Source organism: Pyrus communis, chromosome 7 (genome assembly GCF_041283825.1).
Source record: "Pyrus communis isolate YQ-2024b chromosome 7, ASM4128382v1, whole genome shotgun sequence".
Taxonomy (NCBI): domain Eukaryota; kingdom Viridiplantae; phylum Streptophyta; class Magnoliopsida; order Rosales; family Rosaceae; genus Pyrus; species Pyrus communis.
The window spans coordinates 29,477,656-29,496,712 of NC_142571.1; the positions used below are offsets into that span (position 1 = coordinate 29,477,656).

Here is a 19,057-nt window from a genome sequence, read left to right on the forward strand (position 1 = left end):
ATATAATGAGACTTGACATTCTCCTAAATAGCTGAGTCTTAAACACTATCATCTGGTATAACCAATTCACTTGTGTTATAACACATGAATTAGTTTTAATGTTCCATAAAGTATAAACTCACTGTCACACATATTATTGTAATACGTGAACTAATTTACATCGTGTTTACCCCTTTCTTTCAACTTCATTTTTTCGAAATTAAATAATGGGTACTAGACTTCTAGTACTATAACCATTTGTTGAGAGTAGGTCAAAATCAAATGCAACGAAGACGGAGATAGGTAGCTCATGATTACCAAACTCAATTGGACCAAACCCTAAAAGAATAGACATTTATACAAGAACATTGTAACACACATCAATAAAGCGGGGCAAATTGACTACAAGTTCCACTGGTTTTTTCATCTGAGATGCCTCTTTTAGTTAACAACATGTTTGAGGCTGGGAAGTGTATATTTGTATGCATACATTATTCGTCCTTCTATATGCAAGTTCGAATCTCCCTGTAGTTTGGTTTAGACTAAAATATCCTTCAAATAAAAGGAAAAGGAAAAGGAAAAGAGATACTGGGCCTAACCTAGCTACTCTACAATGGGCCTCTGCATGAGTCGATTTAGATATCACTCCTGGTTCGGCCCTTAACCAAAAAAATAGAGAAAAAAAATTTATTCAGTTTGTTTATCTGAATAAAATTGGAAAAGTTGCATATCAGTTTTCTTTTTCCCCTAATGGAACATATATCAAACAGCTTAACAGATGTTACACTACACAACCTTCTACTGTTTCTCACCGATGCTACAAAGAAACTATACCTAAAATTGAAAATGCTTATTTAAAATTTTATATGCTAATTAATTTCCCTCACTTTCTGTGTTGTGGGAGCCTATGAAATTAGGAAAAGAACCCTGGACCGTCAAATGAGAAGTTGGGGAACAACTGATCATCCTGACCAAATGGGAAATCCAAACCAACACTTGGAGAGTTGGCAGCTGAAGTTGCAGGCGAGATTATATCTCCACTCTGAATATTTTGTTCAGCTCCAAAACCCTGCTGAGACATTGAGAAATAGTTTGTTCCTGAAGTTGTAGGTCCCGCAAAGGGAGGAGAAAAACTTCCCAGATAATTGTTGTTCAGTGGTGAGGGATTGTTGAAGGAGGGGAACAGTTCCTCGCTAATGTCTAACCCTTCACTAATGACTCTGAGGCCTTCCGGGAGGTTTAAGAGCATGTTTTGTTGCGAATGCTGCTGATTTTGTTGAGATTCCACTGGGTTATTCTGCGGTTCCGTCCTTTCGGGCGGCAACGGTGACGGTGAAGGAGGAGTACTTGTGCCGGGAGAGGCTTGTGTACATGTGTGCCTTCCTCTGTATGTAATTTCAAAGATCGTTGGGTCTTCGTTCGAACGTTGGACTTGCTTTGTGGCAAAACAGTCCTGGACGTTTCGGTGAGTGCACCGGTAGTAGCCTCTGCCAAGGTGAACAAATCTAATGTTATGCACTTGCATGAAGTTTTTTGGTCGACGGTTCAGTTGACCAATCATAAAGGGTAACAAAGTGTTCAATTGATCAAGTCATGCTATCTTATATTTACTATATAGAGCTTCTTGTAATTTAACTTGTGTGGACAATTTTAGTCGTTTTTATCTTACATGATTGTATAAGAAAGAAGAATACTCGTGTGAAATTGTTGAATATCATTTTTCTATTTATCTGTCTCATCACATGACAGTCTGATGAGAAAGATATGGTGAAAACAACGTAGAGATTTGGAATATACAATAGAGATAACTAAGTTTTCCTTGCCAGAAAGAGACTTGTTAATGTCATAGCAATTGAAGTATATAATTGTAGTTAATTTGAAGAACTAAAGATAAGTTTCATATATGTATGAATAAAATGTAAAGTCCTATACCTTGGATATCTGGCTCCAAGTATGTCCTTCTGGCCATACTTTCTCCAACTAAATCCATCATCAAGAGGCCCCTCAAGCCCCATACCAGATGTAACTCTTATTTGTTGTGTCCACCTTGACAGAGTTTTCCTGCAACATTCACGAAAATTCAAAATTACCACCAATGAACATCACCTTAAGTACGAAAACATAATCACGAAAATCTCTTTCTATATTAACCTCTTCCCAGAGGAATCTTTGTTGTCGTGGTCCTTGAATTCGCGGTCGGAGTCCTCACTCCAGGGGCTTCCATTTAGTGAATGGGGCGGAGACTCAACCATTCGAGTTGCGACATGACCTGCGGGCTGTTGTTGCTCACATCCTGAGGGTGAGCCGATAGAGTTCAGAATGGAGAGCGCCTTTTCGTACGATAGTATGATCTTTTGAACAAGCAGTTCCCGGGTTCCATGAGAGGAAGATGGAGCGTTGAGATGGATCTGTAGCTGCCTAGCCAGCTCCCTCCCTTGTGCTAGCTCATTTACAAGACTCCTTTGTTCCCAATGTATATTGCAGTTCTCCATTTGTTAACAGTAGCACATGAGAGATACAGGAACAAAATTATCTGTCAAGATTTCGGGGTCAGGCCAACGGGAAATATAACAAAAACAAGAACTGTGTTTCCAATCAGAGACGGGAACAACCAAAACAACAAGGGGGAGACAGATTTGTGAGAAGCGTAACTGCGTGACTAAGCTGAGTTTTCGTGTTTTGGATTCGTGTGTGTAATGACCGATTAGTGAGATGGGAAGAATCTGAAGGTGGAAACTTGATGAGGAAGGAGAGGGAGAGATGGTTATGGGGATTTAAGGGAAGGTTGTTTTTGAATCAAAAGAAAGTGAGGGAAAGAAATCGAGAGTTTTGACTGAGAAGATCCGAGTGGAAATGGTCTTTGGTCATAGGAATTGGGAGGTTCAAAGTTAAGAGCAAGAGGAGGAAGACGAGTTGCTGACCGTTTCAACCTTCATGCGCTTTTCCCTTCTCATGAGCGCTAAACACCAAAATTATATATCTCAACATCTCGCTTTGTGATTTGGTGATTTTGCATAGGAGGGAAATGAAAGAAAGTCAACGACTAAGCAAAAGAGGTAGGAGGGAGACCAAAGAATCTTCAAACCTAGTTCCGCGTTGTTACTACTACTACAACTATTCTACTAAGTTAATTACAAAATTACCTTTGAATTTTAGTGGTTGTTCCACTTTGGTCCTCAAAACAAATTTTCCGTCTCCAGTTTGTCTCTAAAGTTTTATAAATGTGTTGAATGTTTGTTAAAAAAAAAAATGTGTTGAATGACAATAAGTATGTCGGTTAAGTTTAATGGTGGAGGAGAGTCAATTCGGTTGCTTTTTTGGCTCTATCGCACCACGTTATCGATCATATTAGCAACAAAGCTTTTCGTACCACCACTAAACTCATTGGTAAAATCTTTTATGAATGATATGTATGAAATTTTGTACGAGCAAACTTCGTGACAAGATAAAGCTTTCTTGAGTCGTTGTCCAAGCATGAACTGCACAGCCCCTTGCTCTAGTTGAGTTATTTTGCCCTTTCCTCACGCTCTATTAATCAGGAGAGGTATGGCTATAGTTAGGTGTCCTTTGATTATTCATTTTTAGTAGAATGAATTGTTTTCTCACCCAAAAACTACTAAAAAAACACGTGTTAAAAAGAATATTTAATTATATCACGTTGCTTATTGTCGATTTTCTTGTAGTGAAACTTTTTTATGGTTTAGTCAGTTTAAATAGTCCCCATTTTTTTCAAATAATTTTTCAAAATTTATTATAATTGAGGGGAGGGTTCAAAACTATAACAATAATTTAGATTAGATTTGTTTGCTTTGCCCATTTTTTAGCATATGTGCCTACTCTCAAACATAAGTGGACGCGTGCCAAGAGATAAAGAGCATTCTAGTCGTCACGTGCTACTCTATTAACGTTTGTAAAGATACACTTTCTATCCTTAACGATCACACTTTTCAAAAGTTTACGAGCCAATTTGAGACAAAATAAAAGGACCAAAGCCGAAAAATCAAGAGTTTAAGGGGCAAATAAGAAAAAAAAAAGAGTGAAATATACATGACATCAGCTTCAAAACTTCGCTTACGTTAACTATGCAAATTGTTTAAGATCTCCAATATTCGAAGAGACAAGGGGCATCGACCCAAAACCCAACACAAAACTTGATAATCTAATAATTTAAGTAAAACTAATTGAATGAGTTTGAAAATTTTGAGTTTTAACGATAAGGGCAAAATAAAAGGTAAAGTGAATATTATCATGATTGACTTTTTAGTGTAAAAATATGATTTTTTTTTTTGTTAAAATAAATAGTACCGAGAGTTTTTCGTTAAATTTCTCAATAATTTAATAGTTGATAATTTGATTAATTATGTGTTAAAAACAGTCAAATTGTCAAGAACCGGCTACTAGCTAGCGTATTTTCCGTGCCTTATTATTAGTGAAGAACGGTCGGTCGCGTAACATACTTAAGCTTAGTATAATAATCTTTCTTTCCTTTAATTGTGTTGGTATTCATAAGATTTACGGAAAGTTAGAAACTAGGCAATTTTCCCAACTAAGAAAAAGCAAATAATGTAGTCTCCCGTCCTCACACGTTGAGCAAACATGGATGCATGCATGGTTAATTTGAACATGTTTTGTAACAAACAAGAGCACTAATTTTGTTTAGTATTTGATAAATAGGGAACTTTTAATCACTATGGTTGAGAATGAATTTCAGGTTTGTAATTCTTAGCGTTGGTGAATCACACAATAGTGATCAGAAAGAGGCTGAAATGTTATTGTAAGCCTTTTCAATCTCCAAAATAGTAGATTAGCTTGACGAAGTAATGAACTAATCCCTTTAAAAAAAAAAAAATAGGGAACGTTTAAGATAATCAAGATTACACATGGGATATAATCATTAATGAAGTTCAAGTAGAATCTGCTTTTATGGAATATTTTATGTGGGATCTGATCGATCGGTTCTAGGTCAGATACATGCACAAAACTTCTTTTATTGTTATGTTTAAGCTAGTGTGACATTATTTTAAGGTTTGGAAATTGGAACCTTCAAGTTCAGCCAACACGTTTTGTAAGGTGAGGTACCAACCCAAAAGCTTTGGAAAAAAAAGGTACCAACCCAAAAGATTAAAAAACAAAGAACAACTTTTAAACTTTTGTTTTGTTTCCTTGTATTATGGATATTGAAAGTTGGAAACATAGTATCCCCCTAGATTAGAACAAGACTTCGTTGTTGAAATTTTAGCAGAAGGTCTTGTTTACACTCAATTTCGGATGAACACGTGTTCATCTGAAATTATGTGTAAGCAGAAATTCTTGCTGAAATGTTCAGCAGGGAAGTTAATTCCCCTAGATTATTACCGACAAATCGTTTCATCATATCCATGGTTATTAGTCAAAATAGTAGTATACATATATTATATAAAAAGCATCTCATCATATCAATAGTTGATTTGAAAAACAATAGTAATATTTAAGAATAAGGTTGTATCATGATAGGTTCTTGAAATTGCATCTTCCAATTAAAATGGTCATTGAAATAGAAAATTGATCAATTCTTGAAAATGGGTCTTGCATAATAACTTAGTCATTCCACTAATTGTGACATCCCACATCGTCCAGGGAAGTGATCCTTATATGTATATTCCCATATCTACCTAGCACGAGGCATTTTGAGAGCTCACTGGCTTCGGGTTCCGTAAGAACTCCGAAGTTAAGCGAGAAGAGGGCTTGAGCAATCCCATGATGGGTGATCCACTGGGAAGTTGCTCGTGAGTTCCCAAAAACAAAACCGTGAGGGAATGATAAGCCCAAAGCGGACAATATCGTGCTACGGTGGTGGAGCGGGCCCAGAAAGTGGTTCTGCCCCGGGCCGGGATGTGACAATATGGTATCAGAGCCTAACCCTAGCCGTGGTGTGCCGACGAGGACGTCGGGCCCCTAAGGGGGGTGGATTGTGACATCCCACATCGCCCAGGGGATTGATCCTTATATGTATATTCTCATCCTTACTTAGCACGAGGCCTTTTGGGAGCTCACTGGCTTCGGATTCCATGGGAACTCCGAAGTTAAGCGAGTAGCGCGCGAGAGCATTCCCAGGATGGGTGACCCATTGGGAAGTTCTCGTGTAAGTTCCCAGAAACAAAACCGTGAGGGCATGGTCGGGGCCCAAAGCGGATAATATCGTGCTACGGTGGAGTCGGGCCCGGGAAGTGGTCCCGCCCGGGTCGGGATGTGACACTAATTATCCGTTAACTTTATGTTAGTATGTTGTAAGGTTTTAAAAGACGCTAGGCGCTAGTCGGGTGGCGGGCTGAGACATAGCACCTAGGCGGCTAGACGGGGTCTATGCGGATTTAATTAAATCTATTATATTTCGTGTAAATAAATGTCTATTTATACTTAAAATATATATAATTTCATCATAAACTAAAAAATAGAATGATATATATATATATATATATTATGAGTTATTGGAATATAATGAAAACATGAGAAATAAGCATATAATGTGTGTTCATTTAAGTATTCAACAAGTCTCTTACAATTTATTGAAAAAAATAAAATGCAAAATGAAAGTTATCTATTTTCTGTTTAAGTGTATCGCAACCTAGATGGGTCTTGGCGAGCTAGACGAATGCTTAAGTGGTCTAGGCGGGCACCTCAATAGGTATAGGCACCATTTCTTAATTTTCAAACACCTAGACATTAATCGGGTCGGTGATTAGCCGCCTAGCTCCTAGACGGAAATTTTTAGAACAGTGGTATATTGATATGGCACACGAATAGATTCCATTTATTTAATTGTATGGTGCCACATGGAATAATTATTCATATTTTTAAAGATTTAGGAATTAAAACTGACAAAACTAAAAATTAATAAGTAAAAAAAATTAAAAACATAAAGCATCATGCTCCTTGTCTTTAATGAGCAGCGTCTCCTTGAAGAGGTACATCCGTTCGGAAAGGGATCATCTCCAGATTTCTTCCTCTTAATTCATCAAATTAGGATATATATGCCGTTGAAATTTGATTTAACGGTTACAAACGAATGTTCCCTTTAAAAATTATAATAACTTCAACCGTTAGATCAAATTTTAACGGCACGAATTCCTTAATTTGGTGGATTAGGATTAAGAGATCAGGAGATGATCCATTTCCCATCCATTCGCATCGGCTCCACTGAGGCACAGAGGCACTCATGAGATTGATTGTAGCTCAACCTAGTTTTTGGGAGTAGAATTCTCTTCATTCTTCTTTTCTTTTCTCCTCTCATACTTTTCACTTTGTCCTTTTTTCTCTACAAAATTCATAAGATATTAACGTGACTTAATTTTAATAGTTCAAATAGAAAATGAGGGAAGAAAAGAGGAAAATGAGAGGAGAGAATCCTACTTTATTTTTTGGGAACTTTAACGAAAAACTCCCGGTACTGTTCATTTTAACGAAAAACCATATTTTTACATTAAAAATTCAATAATTAACTATTCACTTTATCCTTTATTTTATCTTTATCGTTAAAACTCAAAGTTTTCGAACCATTTTTATTAATTTTTTTTTTTTTTTTTTTTGGACGAAAAAAATAAAGTTAGAAACTGCGCAGAGTCTTCTACGCTCAGTCGAAATCTGTGGACTAGGCAACCAATTCAAACTCTTAATTTTGAGGAAGAATTGCCATGTGTTTTTTATCAAATATTCTTACATCACCATCAAACTCCATATTCCCTTTTCGAAGAGAAAAAGTCAAAATAAGGTTTTTTAGGTTGAAATTGAAACATTTTTCAGATTTTTTCCAGTTGAAGTTTGGTTAAAGGATGGAAATCTGTTATTGGATTTGCAGCAATTTTGAAGCTCTCGAGCTTTCTTCCATAGAGAGAAAGAACGGTGAATAGTTTGCAAAAAGAATTAGTAATTTTTAACAAAATTAGTTTTTATGGCTAATTCACATGGCACCTTGTGATTGGATAGGCTACTTATTCATGCGTCACATCAGTATAATAACAGAAAATTTGATAGAAAGCTAACGAATGACAAAATGGAATTGTGAGAACCATTTTCAAAGACCAAATTGATGAATTTTCTATAACATTGCTACAACATAGTAAGGTTGTTTGAGATCATTGATATAGTTATAGTATTATTTGACAGCTTTTTCCACCTCTATTTTCTCCTTTTCCAAGTAATTGAGACGCGTATACTACACATTTGTGCCAAATTTAGAGAATAAAACGTTTATGCTTCTTAAGAGAGTAAAACAATAACTTATGGTTGCTAAACTGCAAGAAATTAAACTGTATAATATCAAATATCGTATGATAGTTTTTTTTTTTTTGAACAAAAATACCGCATGATAGTTAAAATCAGTAATAATATTTAAGAACATTCATGTTGGTATAAAACTTGTACCTAACGACTTCTTTTGTTTTGTTTTGTTTTTTTCCCTTTGAAAATGGACTAACCGATGGCTTCGTCACGGCAGTTCACTCTTTCATGGGCTAAGAAGACTCATAGAAGCATTTCAGCCTCCTCCTGATCAACATCGTGCGATTTACCAAGGCCGGAAAGACTTCTCATTTGGTAGTTAAAATCCAATTTCAAGCTATTTTGATATGATGGTACAATGAGTATGACAATAATAGTAAAAAATCATTAAACATAAGACCTTAAACTTCTTTTTTAATATCCAATATATATTCCACTCATGGTGTGTCATGATTTTTCTTCAACTGATAAGGACGAGAAGAATAAACCCATTACATTTATATACCTAATATACATGACCACTATGCTGATTAGATTAGCAATATTGTTCATTAATTAATACTTGACCAGGTCAAACATTATTATATCCTCATAGTTATAATTAGTACCTTTGAACTGAAAGAGAAATTTTTTTGTGTATCTGAAGTACTGTCTGGTACACTAGATGTTATAACATAAGTGGTTGACATTTTTTTTTTTCAATATTCAACCACTTGTATTATGATACTTAATGTATTGAACTATATTTCCGACACACTGAAAAATCTCTCGAATTAAAACACCATTTCTATGTATATTTGCTTATAAATGACCCCTGTTATTTTGAGGTCATATCTAGTATTCAGAGTTTGCTTGGAATTGGTATCGCTCTCACGGCCCGCACCGAAGTAGTGCTTTACCCCTAGATTTCCAATCAACTACTGCGCCTCAACGCATTTCGAGGAGAACCAGCTAACTCTGGGTCGAGTGGCAGTTCACCCCTAACCACAACTCATCCGATGATTCTTCAACATTAGCCGGTTGGGACCTCCACTTGGTTTCACTCAAGCCTCATACTGGTCATGGATAGATCACCTAGGTTCGGGTCCATAAGTAGTCACAATTGCCCTCTAAAGATTCCTTTAACCAAGTCATGGCCTATGAGTCGCCGGGTCATTCTTCACCAGGCACACTATTCATTCAAAACAAAAATTGGACCAAATCCACAGGTTGAATGATTGGCATAAAAATGACTCGAAAAGTGAAGCAAATTGAATGTGATGCCGCGAAAATGGAGAGAAATTGCAGGGTATATATTATATATTGGTGTTTTATTTTATTTTATTTTATTTTGGGTCAAATATATTGGTGTTTCTGGTTGGTACGTGTAGCCGCAATATGTACATGAATGGTGATGGTGATTATGTTCACTTCATCTGGCCAAGTTGTTGACCAAAATCCAAAATTGTTTAGCCGTGTGGAAATAGTAGAACCCCAATGTGACTTTTCCAATACCTTTCTACAAACTTTGTGTCCAAGGGGGATTTATGCTTAGTATAATAAGAAGTTCGTCAGTGATCATGGCAATGTTACATAATTTTTTTTTATTTTTATACATTTTACATAATAAGAAGTTTGTCAGTGATCATGGCAATATTACATAACAAGAAGTTCGTCAGTGATCATCGCAAAGATGTAAAAATAGCAGACTAGCCATATAATATCGACCAATACTAATGAGCCATCACAGGATCTTGCAAAAATATTATACATATATGTATACAGTATATATATGGTGTAAGTACTACGACGATTGCAGAAGATACAACGTGATCGATTTTATAACAAGTAACAAGCCTGCAGGACCATATAAATGAGTACAATAATATGGCTGTTATATATTTACAATGATGCAGTAAAAGAAACACAAGTAAATAACATGAAACTGAACCGCGCACATAGCTCAATTCATAGGAAAGAATCCAAAGTGAAGTGATGCAAACCCTAAAAATATCGGAAAGAGAGGTGGATTTTTCTTGGCCTGCCATTTGATAAAGCACTTCTGCTCTCCCCTTCCAAGTGTTAAAAGTTTGCCCCTTGAAGATTGGTGATTTAGTTAAACTTAAATATGAAAATCTGCACCTCTTTTTTGGTCCATCATTGTTTTACTTTCCTGAATGATTTACACTAGAGTACCTATCAAATAACCCAGGCATTCCATCTCGTTGTGCATATGGATTAATTTGTCAAAGCTCTAATTTATTATGGTTGCTATAAATTACTTAATATTTTTGTTTCCGAAGCCTAATATATCTTACACCCTGAAGGGTAGGACTAATCCACAATAAGACTCGGAGAATCTAAATGCATTTCAGCTCACTCATAGTTACGATCAAATGATACATATCCTCCTACAGCTTACAATCAGAGAATTACAATAAATTACTAAATATAAGAGATTAACAAAATGTAAGTGTATTTTAACGCTAAGGTAACGAAGAGTTTCAGTTCCATATATATGTGGGTTTGTGTAGATGATTAGCCCTGTTCACTCCCCTCTTCCTTTTGGGCAACTTAATCTTCACTCACTTCTATAACTAAACTCCTTCCATGTTGTCCCCCACATATATGAAAGCACCATTTCCTTCTTTGATTTGGATTACTGCTGCTGCCAATGGAGGAAAGTGTAGTTTTTTTATACTTATTTTGAACTTCAGGGTTTATGCTGCCAGTGTAAGCTCATACTTTCTTCAGCGTTTTGTAAGTAGAGTTTAGAAAGTAGTCGAGGGTAAGGCTAGGGTTTATTCATCTTGGGATACTCAATCAATGTCCACTTCATCAAGAACTAAATTAACTTCAGGAAAAGTAAGTAGCACCACTCAAATTTGCAGCTAAGCCGTAAGAGACGGATATAAGATTCAAACTTTGAGATTTTCAGTTTTAAAATACAAGTTATTTAAATAGAAATAGAACGCGATGCGCATAAAAGATTCAAACTTTGGAAAGTTTCTGTGTTAAAGTACAAATTTTTTTAGATAAAAACAGAACGAAGCGCACTAAAAAACTTCAGTTTATTAACTAAAGTATTTCATGAAACCATTGGTAGACTTGTTATTGTTAACCAAACTATATTGCGTACCTATCAACAAATATCAATATATACCAAAATAATCTGATAAGTGACCTGAAGTTCCAGAAAAATTAGCACGTTCACATTCTTTATGGAAACAAGCAGCAAATTGATTTCATTCTTTTCCCTATGAAAATCAGAAAATGTAATTAAAAAAAGAAAGAAATTGTGAGCGAAAACTGGCTGTAATTAAGCAACGTAGCCATAACAAAAACCACCCACAGTTAAGTAGGTCCCACAAACTACAAAGCCCGTGTGTCACCAACGTCATCCACAGATATCCTGTCAGCCAATCATAACCAGCCACGCCGGAGCATCACAAACACCATCCCCCGCTCCTAAACAACCACGTCACCGTAGTTATATGCAACACGGGATTCTACGACCTACGTGTGTACTTGTCAGCCGTCGATGTTCGAAAACCAGCCAAGTCCCGACCGTCGATTCTGTGGAATAATAATTTGTGGACACCGTTTTCCCCGCACATACGTTGTCACTATTAAAGCTTCGAACTTTTACGTCCGGAAAAAAGTCTCGAACTTTCTTAAACTCTTACTCCCGAGATTCTCCGAAGTTCTTGTCATCGGATCAGTCGAGCATTGTTTCTGCAAAAGAGGTACGATTCTCCGCAACTCATCTCTCCATAGCAGTTGGGTTGTGTTTGTTTCCCGAGAAAGTTATCTGTAAAGAATTGTGCTACACGATCAGTAATGTTCTGAATTTTTAGATGTCAAATTTCGCTTTTTTTTTTTTATTTTTTCATTTTTTATTTTTTTCCCCATTGAGGAAGAATTATTTTATTGCTCTGCTGATAATTTACATGCTTCTTAGTTCTTAATTTCTAATTTTCTATAAATTTTAGAGGTGAGCCTTGACGCAACAAAAATATTAATTTTTTGTGACCGGAAAATCACAGTATGAGTCATGGAAACAACCTCTTTACAAAGCAAAGATAAAAATGTGTATAATAAATGTACTCTTAATCCTTGCAAAGCAGGATGAAGCCTTGTTCGCTCAGGATCGCCTTTTTATAAATTTTGGGGGGCGTTAAATTTGAATCATACAGAATCAATGGGGTTTGAGATTTGGGATTGGTGAAGGCAAATCAGATTGCTTTGGTTCATGTGTAGTTTTATTTTGATCATAACTTATAAGCTTCGGAATTTAGAGAGGTCAAAAATGGTAGACGTGTGTGTAGTCACATTGGATAGAGTGCAAATGAACCCCTTTTTTATGCACATGTGTTCGAATTTCCCTCCCCGCACTATAGGTTAACTTGAAGTAGAATATCGCTTATATAAATGATACGGAGAATTTGAGATAATTTTGCATATTTGTACATTTTGAAATAATTATATATGTGCGTTTGTGCTAGACAGGGGAAGAGCTTAAAAATATGGCTGCATTTCTTTATGTGTGGTTGCAGAATTTGTGCACAAATAAAGCTCTTTCACTCATCGCTTGGACTACTTCTGAGGGAACTTGGCATGGGAGTTGTGACAGTTTCAACCTCAGCGGCAAGGACTCCGTTAGGATTGAGCACAAAATCGACAAGTCAGAGATCTCCATTCAGAAAGCCGTGGATAGTTGCGTTTAAAACAGATGAATCCAATAAGACGGCATTAGTTGCACCCCAGGGAAAAATACCTTTGCCTATAGAAACACGAAAGAAGCTCCAAAAGAGAATAGGGAAAGCCAGAAAACTCGCGAAAAGTGTGAAATCTACTGCTACTGATGTAGCTGCTCCGTGTACTACTTTGGAAGTGGATTACAATGAAGCCGCTGCCAAGCTGGAAAACTTATACAAGCGTAGCCCTGAGATTGAAGCTGATGTTGATGTGGAAGATGCAGATGGCTTGTTGAGGAGGGGTCGCAAAAGGAGGAAGAAGACTAGCGAAAGCGATCATGAGAAAGAAGAGAAGAGAACAAGTGATATTGTGGTTAGAAGCAAGACAAAGAAGGCGAAAAGATTGAATCTTGATAAAAGGGTTGCATTGAAATGGAACAAGGACGAGAAAGTGGTTTCTTCGGTTCAAATGAGGAAAGATCAAAAGAACGAAATGGAGAAGATTGAGGAGCTGGTTAGGGAGTATTCGGCTTCAACTGATCTGGTCAGTTTGGACTGGAAAAAGATGAAGATTCCTCCGGTTCTCACTTCTTCAGAGCATGCTTGGTTGTTCAAGCTAATGCAACCTATGAAGGTGAGCCTTCTCAAATTTCCGTTTTCTGGCTGTAGTCTTGAAAATTGTCTTGTGTTTTCGAAATTGTTCCCGTGTTGTGTTGTGTGGGATGTATTTTGCTGTGAAATAATTATGTTTGTCATGTTCCAGGGTCTCCATGAAGTGAGAGAGCAATTACAAAAAGATCTGGGGACAGAACCAACCAACGGCGAATTGGCTGAGGCGACAAACATGAGTGTGGTTCAAGTGAAAAAACATTTCGAAGTTGGTCGAGCTGCACGAAACAAGCTCATCAAGGCAAGCATTTTCTGCCTTAAGTCTTGCATCAAATTAATTAAGCAGTTGTGGTTTTAAATGTGAAACAGAGAAATTAACTGGTAATGCTGATGTTTCTTGCAGCACAATCTCCGACTTGTGTTATTCGTCATTAATAAATATTTTCAAGACTTTGCAAATGGTCCAAAATTTCAAGACCTGTGCCAGGCAGGAGTAAGGGGGCTTATTACGGCAATTGATCGCTTTGAACCAAAAAGAAGTTTTCGGCTTTCCACATATGGTCTGTACTGGATCAGGCATGCCATCATACGTTCCATGACAGTCTCAAGCTTTACTCGTGTTTCATTTGGCCTTGAGTCGGTAAGCATTTTTTGAACCTAAAGTAGGTCAGGGATGTATGTTTTCAGAATAGTAGAATCGTTGACACGACACTCTTGACAACAATAAGTACAAAAGCATGGAAATTGGCGGTCTTAGTTTACATAGACAAGGGTTTTAGACTTCGTCTATAATGTTGGACTCTTTCAGTTTTTATGATAGAAGAGGAAATGAATGGCAGCGTTATGTTTCTAGGAACTTTACTCGCTTAAGTGAATGGCAGCGTTACAGAATGCAAGTTGCAAGTAATGAAAACTTATGGTTTTCGCTGTTCTATTTATGCAGGTTAGGGCGGAAATTCAAAAGGCCAAGCTTGAGATGATGTTTTCGCTCAAAAGGATGCCAACTGACGAAGAGATAATCGAAAAAGTTGGAATTTCGCCAGAGAGGTACCATGAAGTAATGAGGGCCTCAAAACCCGTTTCCTCTCTTCATTCAAGGCATGCAACCACACAAGAGGAGTATATCAACGGTATTACTGACGTCGATGGTGTTGAAGGTGATAACCGGCGGAAACCTGCTCTTCTCAGGCTTGCTATTGATGATGTGGTACTTATTCTCTCCGTTGACCTCAGATTAATATGTCATTGCTTTCTCCACTTGAAAATTGATTGCTAGATAGACACAGGATTGTTAAGCTTCATTTTTTTCAGTTAAGCTAACTAACTCGCGGAGTTGATTTGGTCTCGTACCTCTCAATTCGAGAGCTCTCAAAGTTTCGAGTGGCTAATCCTTTCTCTAAATATTCTCTCCCAGCTTGATTCCCTGAAGCCGAAAGAAAGCTTGGTGATCAGACAGAGATACGGGCTTGATGGTAAGGGGGATAGAACATTAGGAGAGATTGCTGGAAACTTAAATATTTCACGAGAAATGGTTCGAAAGCATGAAGTCAAGGCCCTCATGAAGCTCAAACATCCAGCTCGAGTAGATTATCTTCGCAGATACATAGTCTAAAGTGATCGACACATATGCATGTCGTCTTAGAAAGATCTTCCGCCTTTGGATTACTAATCTCAATGTTGTATACTAGTCACATTTGTACCATAGAAGAAATTTTATAAAGGTCACTAAAATAGAGATCATATATTGTCCAGTTCTACGGATGATATATATAGACTTCGAGATTCCATACATATACCCCGTGTATACATGAAATGTAATATTTTTCACCCCGTTGGTACGAGAATGTTCCATATAGGTACCAAATGCGTTTAGTACACTGAAACATACAATTATTATCCCGATTTACACATAAGTATGACATGTGGTGTTGTCGCGCTTGCTTTGCTTCGCTACTGTGTGAAATCTTGAAATTTACCTTGCCGAGTATTTACTTTTTTATTTTATTAGAGGTTATCTAGAGAGAGATGAACTGCAAGAACTGAATTACTGCACAAGAACAGAAAGCCAAAAAGGAAAAAAAAAAAAAACAATCAAAGAGGAAACTACTTAAATCCATTAAACATTCGACGAACAATTTTAGCGTCCTCTTTCTTATGCTGATTTCGTTTGTCAGCAAACGTATCACAATGCCTCATGATCCAAAACCTCTCTAGTTCTTCTGCTTTTCGACCTGGAATCCGACCGGCTATTAAATCCCACCTGAAACCAAGTACAGCCGTGAAGGCAGTTGTGATTTTTAGAGTACAATAATCCTTAGGAGCAGTAACTTTTATAAACCAGAGAGCAGAAAAGACAGCTTACAACTTCAGAGTGCGAGTACCAGACGTCTATTCTTTATTTTCCCACTCGTTAGAAGGCGCTACTTTCTCAGATGGTGTGTGCGTGTATTTGGAACTGGAGCAAATTGCTGTGTGTTTTAATGGTGCATGCAAAGTGCATTTGGTTTCTTACTTTCACCTTTACAGTAAAGTACCATGTGCGTGCATGCTTTATTGTGAGAGGGTTAGGAGAAATTCTTTAGTCCAGAGATCATACCAGATGGCCATACGGCTTTCAAGCACAAAATCATCCTAACTCTACTCATTCTGATTTTTTCATGTTCATCCGGCCTCATTGTGTCCCCCCTCTCTCTCACATAACACGGAAGGGCCCACCACCAACGAGGGTTGCACCCAAGACCTTCTCGGGGTTAAAATAGAAATGAAAAGGTTGAGGTGGGAAAACTTACTATTACCATATATTTATTAAATATTCAAAAACACAAAGTCATTCGTATTTTAATTATTCTATTACCATGTATTTATTAACACCTCACATCTTTATGAATACACCTCACATCTAAAATGTGTCTCAAAAACTCCAATTTTGTCCTCCATTATTCTGAAGCCACCCCATCCCCATAAACAAATGACGGCAAAAAGCTAGCTCGACGGCCATGGGCCACCCATATAAGAGGTATCCGTCATTGATATCAGCACAGCCAAAAACCCCCCACGTCGTGGAAGTTGGCAGCCAAGACCGACTCTCTAACAGATCGAGAATTGCCCAACACTCTTGATTCACACATCCCATCTCTCAATTCCCTATTACCTACCGGCGAGTGGCTGGTGATTGGATATATATATGGAGAGAAAGAGCATGTCGAGTGGCTAGGATTTTTTGCCTAGACACTGGTGGTTGGCAGCTGGCATAAGGGGGTTTATTTTGGACTTCCAAACTTGATTCGTCAGGGTAAAAACGGAAATTTAACTGAAAAAATAAAATTATGGGATGTATTCATAAGATTGTGTGGGTGTTAATAGACCCAAAATCTTAACATAGTTTCTAAACATTTAAAACATTTACATTGGTATTCCTATGAGCCTAGCTATCTAATGATACCAGTTGGATTTTGGAGTGTCTCCTAACGTGCAAAATAAAATAAAAAAGAAGAAATTAGGTTTTCATCTTTCCTTTTGCTACTCCATTGATTAAAATACTATTCATTTTCAATTTTTTATCAAGGTCCTTGGGTATTAATAACATCACTAATTATTTCAATAATAAAATATTTTTTTTATTTCTAAATATATTCATTTAATGTTACAAATGTTACAATTAGTATATTTATATTTATGATTAAATTTTTTATCATATATTTTTAGTTTTAGTTTGTACCCATTTTTAATTTGTAATTCTTTTTTAATTTGCACCAATTTTCTTTTCATTTTTAATTTGTACCCATTTATTAATTTCTTTTTGTGCCCATATTTTTTAAAGTTCATTCGTATTTGTACCCATATATATTTTTTATTTGTACTTTTTATTTTGCTAAATGTACCCATGCTAATTATATGTACCCATTCATGCAAAAAAATTTAATCTTAAAATGTACTCATTCTTAAATATGTAAAATGCACAATTTTTTTCTATAAAATCTATTCAATTTTTTTCTAATCCATTTTTAAACTTATATGGGTACATTCTTTTTTCTTTGATTTTAAAATGTATCCATGTCAAGTTTAATCGAAGAAATTTACTAATTTTATTAAGCCTAATATCTTCTCTTTTTTTTTTGTGATTTTGAAGAATGTACCCATGTTTTGATGTACCCATGTTTATATACACACACACACACACACACACACACACACATATTCACACACACAATAATATATTTATATTTTAATATTTTTAATCCCACAAATTATGGTTTTTTTATTTAAAATCTCATTTATATAAACAACTAAAATTTCTAATTTTTAATTTAAAAAATATAGTAACGTACATAGAAATAAATTATTACATTAATTTCAGGGACCTTGATCAAAAATTAAAAACCAACAAGGTTTCAATCAAAGAATGTTCATAATTAAGGACCGCATCCAAAGTCTCCAAAAAAAAAAATTAGAAAGAAAAAAAACATTTGGGTTTTGATTTGGAAAAAAAAAAAAAAAACAACATACCTGGGTCCAACGAGCCTATACATTCTATAGAGGATATCTTCTTCTTGTTCAGTCATGTTTATGAATTCCCATTCATTGCTAATAACCTCTGCCCAAATAAATATAGAAAATTAAGTTTACTAAAAACTCAGTCTTGACTATTAAGTAAAAGTCTGTTGGCAAGGAACATAAAAATAGTGAAACTGAAACACACATAGACCTTCAGATTGATCACTAATGGTGATTCGGGGTCGCTTCCGACAACATCGGTCCATCGTCTGCGTTAATTCTTATACGATAAGAAGCAAGCAAATGTTTTGAAGGAGAAGGAAGGAGTGAATGAAGGTATGGGAGAAATGTAGTAGATAAATAGGGTTTGCACTTGGAAAGTTGGAATGAGCTAGAGAATGAGATCAGGAATGATATAATATATATGTTATATATAATGCTAGGTTAAGGTGCCCAACAAACAACAAGAAAATGCGTTTATGTGAGAGTTTGTTTGTTTGTTGACTCGTAGGCCTTGCGGTTGTAGACTTATAGTTGACAACACAGAGAGCGCAGAAGGGAGGAAGAAAGTAAGGAAAGAAGATATGGCCATCGGCGAAAGCTATATCGATATATATTATATGGAAAGGGGTCTCTTCAGATTTCTTTTTCCTAATCTACCAAGTTCGATGATCCTGACCATTAAAATTTGATTCAACGGCTACAAATAAGCATTCACTTTAAAAGTTAAAATAACTTTAGCCGTTTGATAAAATTTCAATGGTCCGGATCTCTAGACTTGGTGGATTAGGAGGAAGGGATCCGGAAATGATCCCTTTCCATATTATATTTATGTGTCAGTAAGTTGCCTAGCTATAACAGCTTTATCCCCAAAAGGTTCGTCGTCTCTTAGCCTTTATCAGCATGTATGGAATCCAACAGTATAGTACTTTATCTCAACGCCTTTTTCATCACATGGTATCTCTTACCAATCTCAGTCAAAATTAAAATTTTCGTCCAAAAATTGCACGGGAGGCTTATATGCGTAATAAAAATTGTTATCT

General features: G+C 36.3%; 3 protein-coding genes across 4 annotated transcripts; 1 reads left to right on the forward strand and 2 right to left on the reverse strand.

Annotated features, from left to right (window-relative positions):
* Window positions 1–652: 652 nt before the first annotated feature.
* On the reverse strand, window positions 653–2,724 carry LOC137735250 (putative WRKY transcription factor 53). The gene is made up of 3 exons (XM_068474661.2): window positions 2,131–2,724; window positions 1,912–2,040; window positions 653–1,466 (listed from the first exon to the last, which is right to left on the reverse strand). Exons 1-3 carry the CDS (start codon window positions 2,469–2,471, stop codon window positions 893–895), a joined length of 1,044 nt encoding a protein of 347 aa, XP_068330762.1. The 5' UTR covers window positions 2,472–2,724; the 3' UTR covers window positions 653–892.
* An 8,993-nt stretch (window positions 2,725–11,717) lies between these two features.
* Window positions 11,718–15,384, forward strand: LOC137734743 (RNA polymerase sigma factor sigE, chloroplastic/mitochondrial). 2 transcript variants are annotated; one of them, XM_068474018.2, is made up of 6 exons: window positions 11,718–11,960; window positions 12,771–13,545; window positions 13,675–13,821; window positions 13,924–14,160; window positions 14,464–14,727; window positions 14,935–15,384. In XM_068474018.2, the coding sequence occupies exons 2-6, from the start codon at window positions 12,832–12,834 to the stop codon at window positions 15,130–15,132; spliced, it is 1,560 nt and encodes a 519-aa protein (XP_068330119.1). In that variant the 5' UTR covers window positions 11,718–11,960; window positions 12,771–12,831; the 3' UTR covers window positions 15,133–15,384. The 2 variants fall into 2 exon arrangements, with proteins under 2 accessions (XP_068330119.1, XP_088553122.1); XM_088696996.1 differs by having other exon boundaries at window positions 11,872–11,960; window positions 12,720–13,545.
* A 162-nt stretch (window positions 15,385–15,546) lies between these two features.
* Window positions 15,547–18,421, reverse strand: LOC137733241 (MYB-like transcription factor TCL1). Its single transcript, XM_068472389.2, has 3 exons — window positions 18,226–18,421; window positions 18,027–18,114; window positions 15,547–15,780 (listed from the first exon to the last, which is right to left on the reverse strand). Exons 1-3 carry the CDS (start codon window positions 18,278–18,280, stop codon window positions 15,624–15,626), a joined length of 300 nt encoding a protein of 99 aa, XP_068328490.2. The 5' UTR covers window positions 18,281–18,421; the 3' UTR covers window positions 15,547–15,623.
* Window positions 18,422–19,057: the final 636 nt, after the last annotated feature.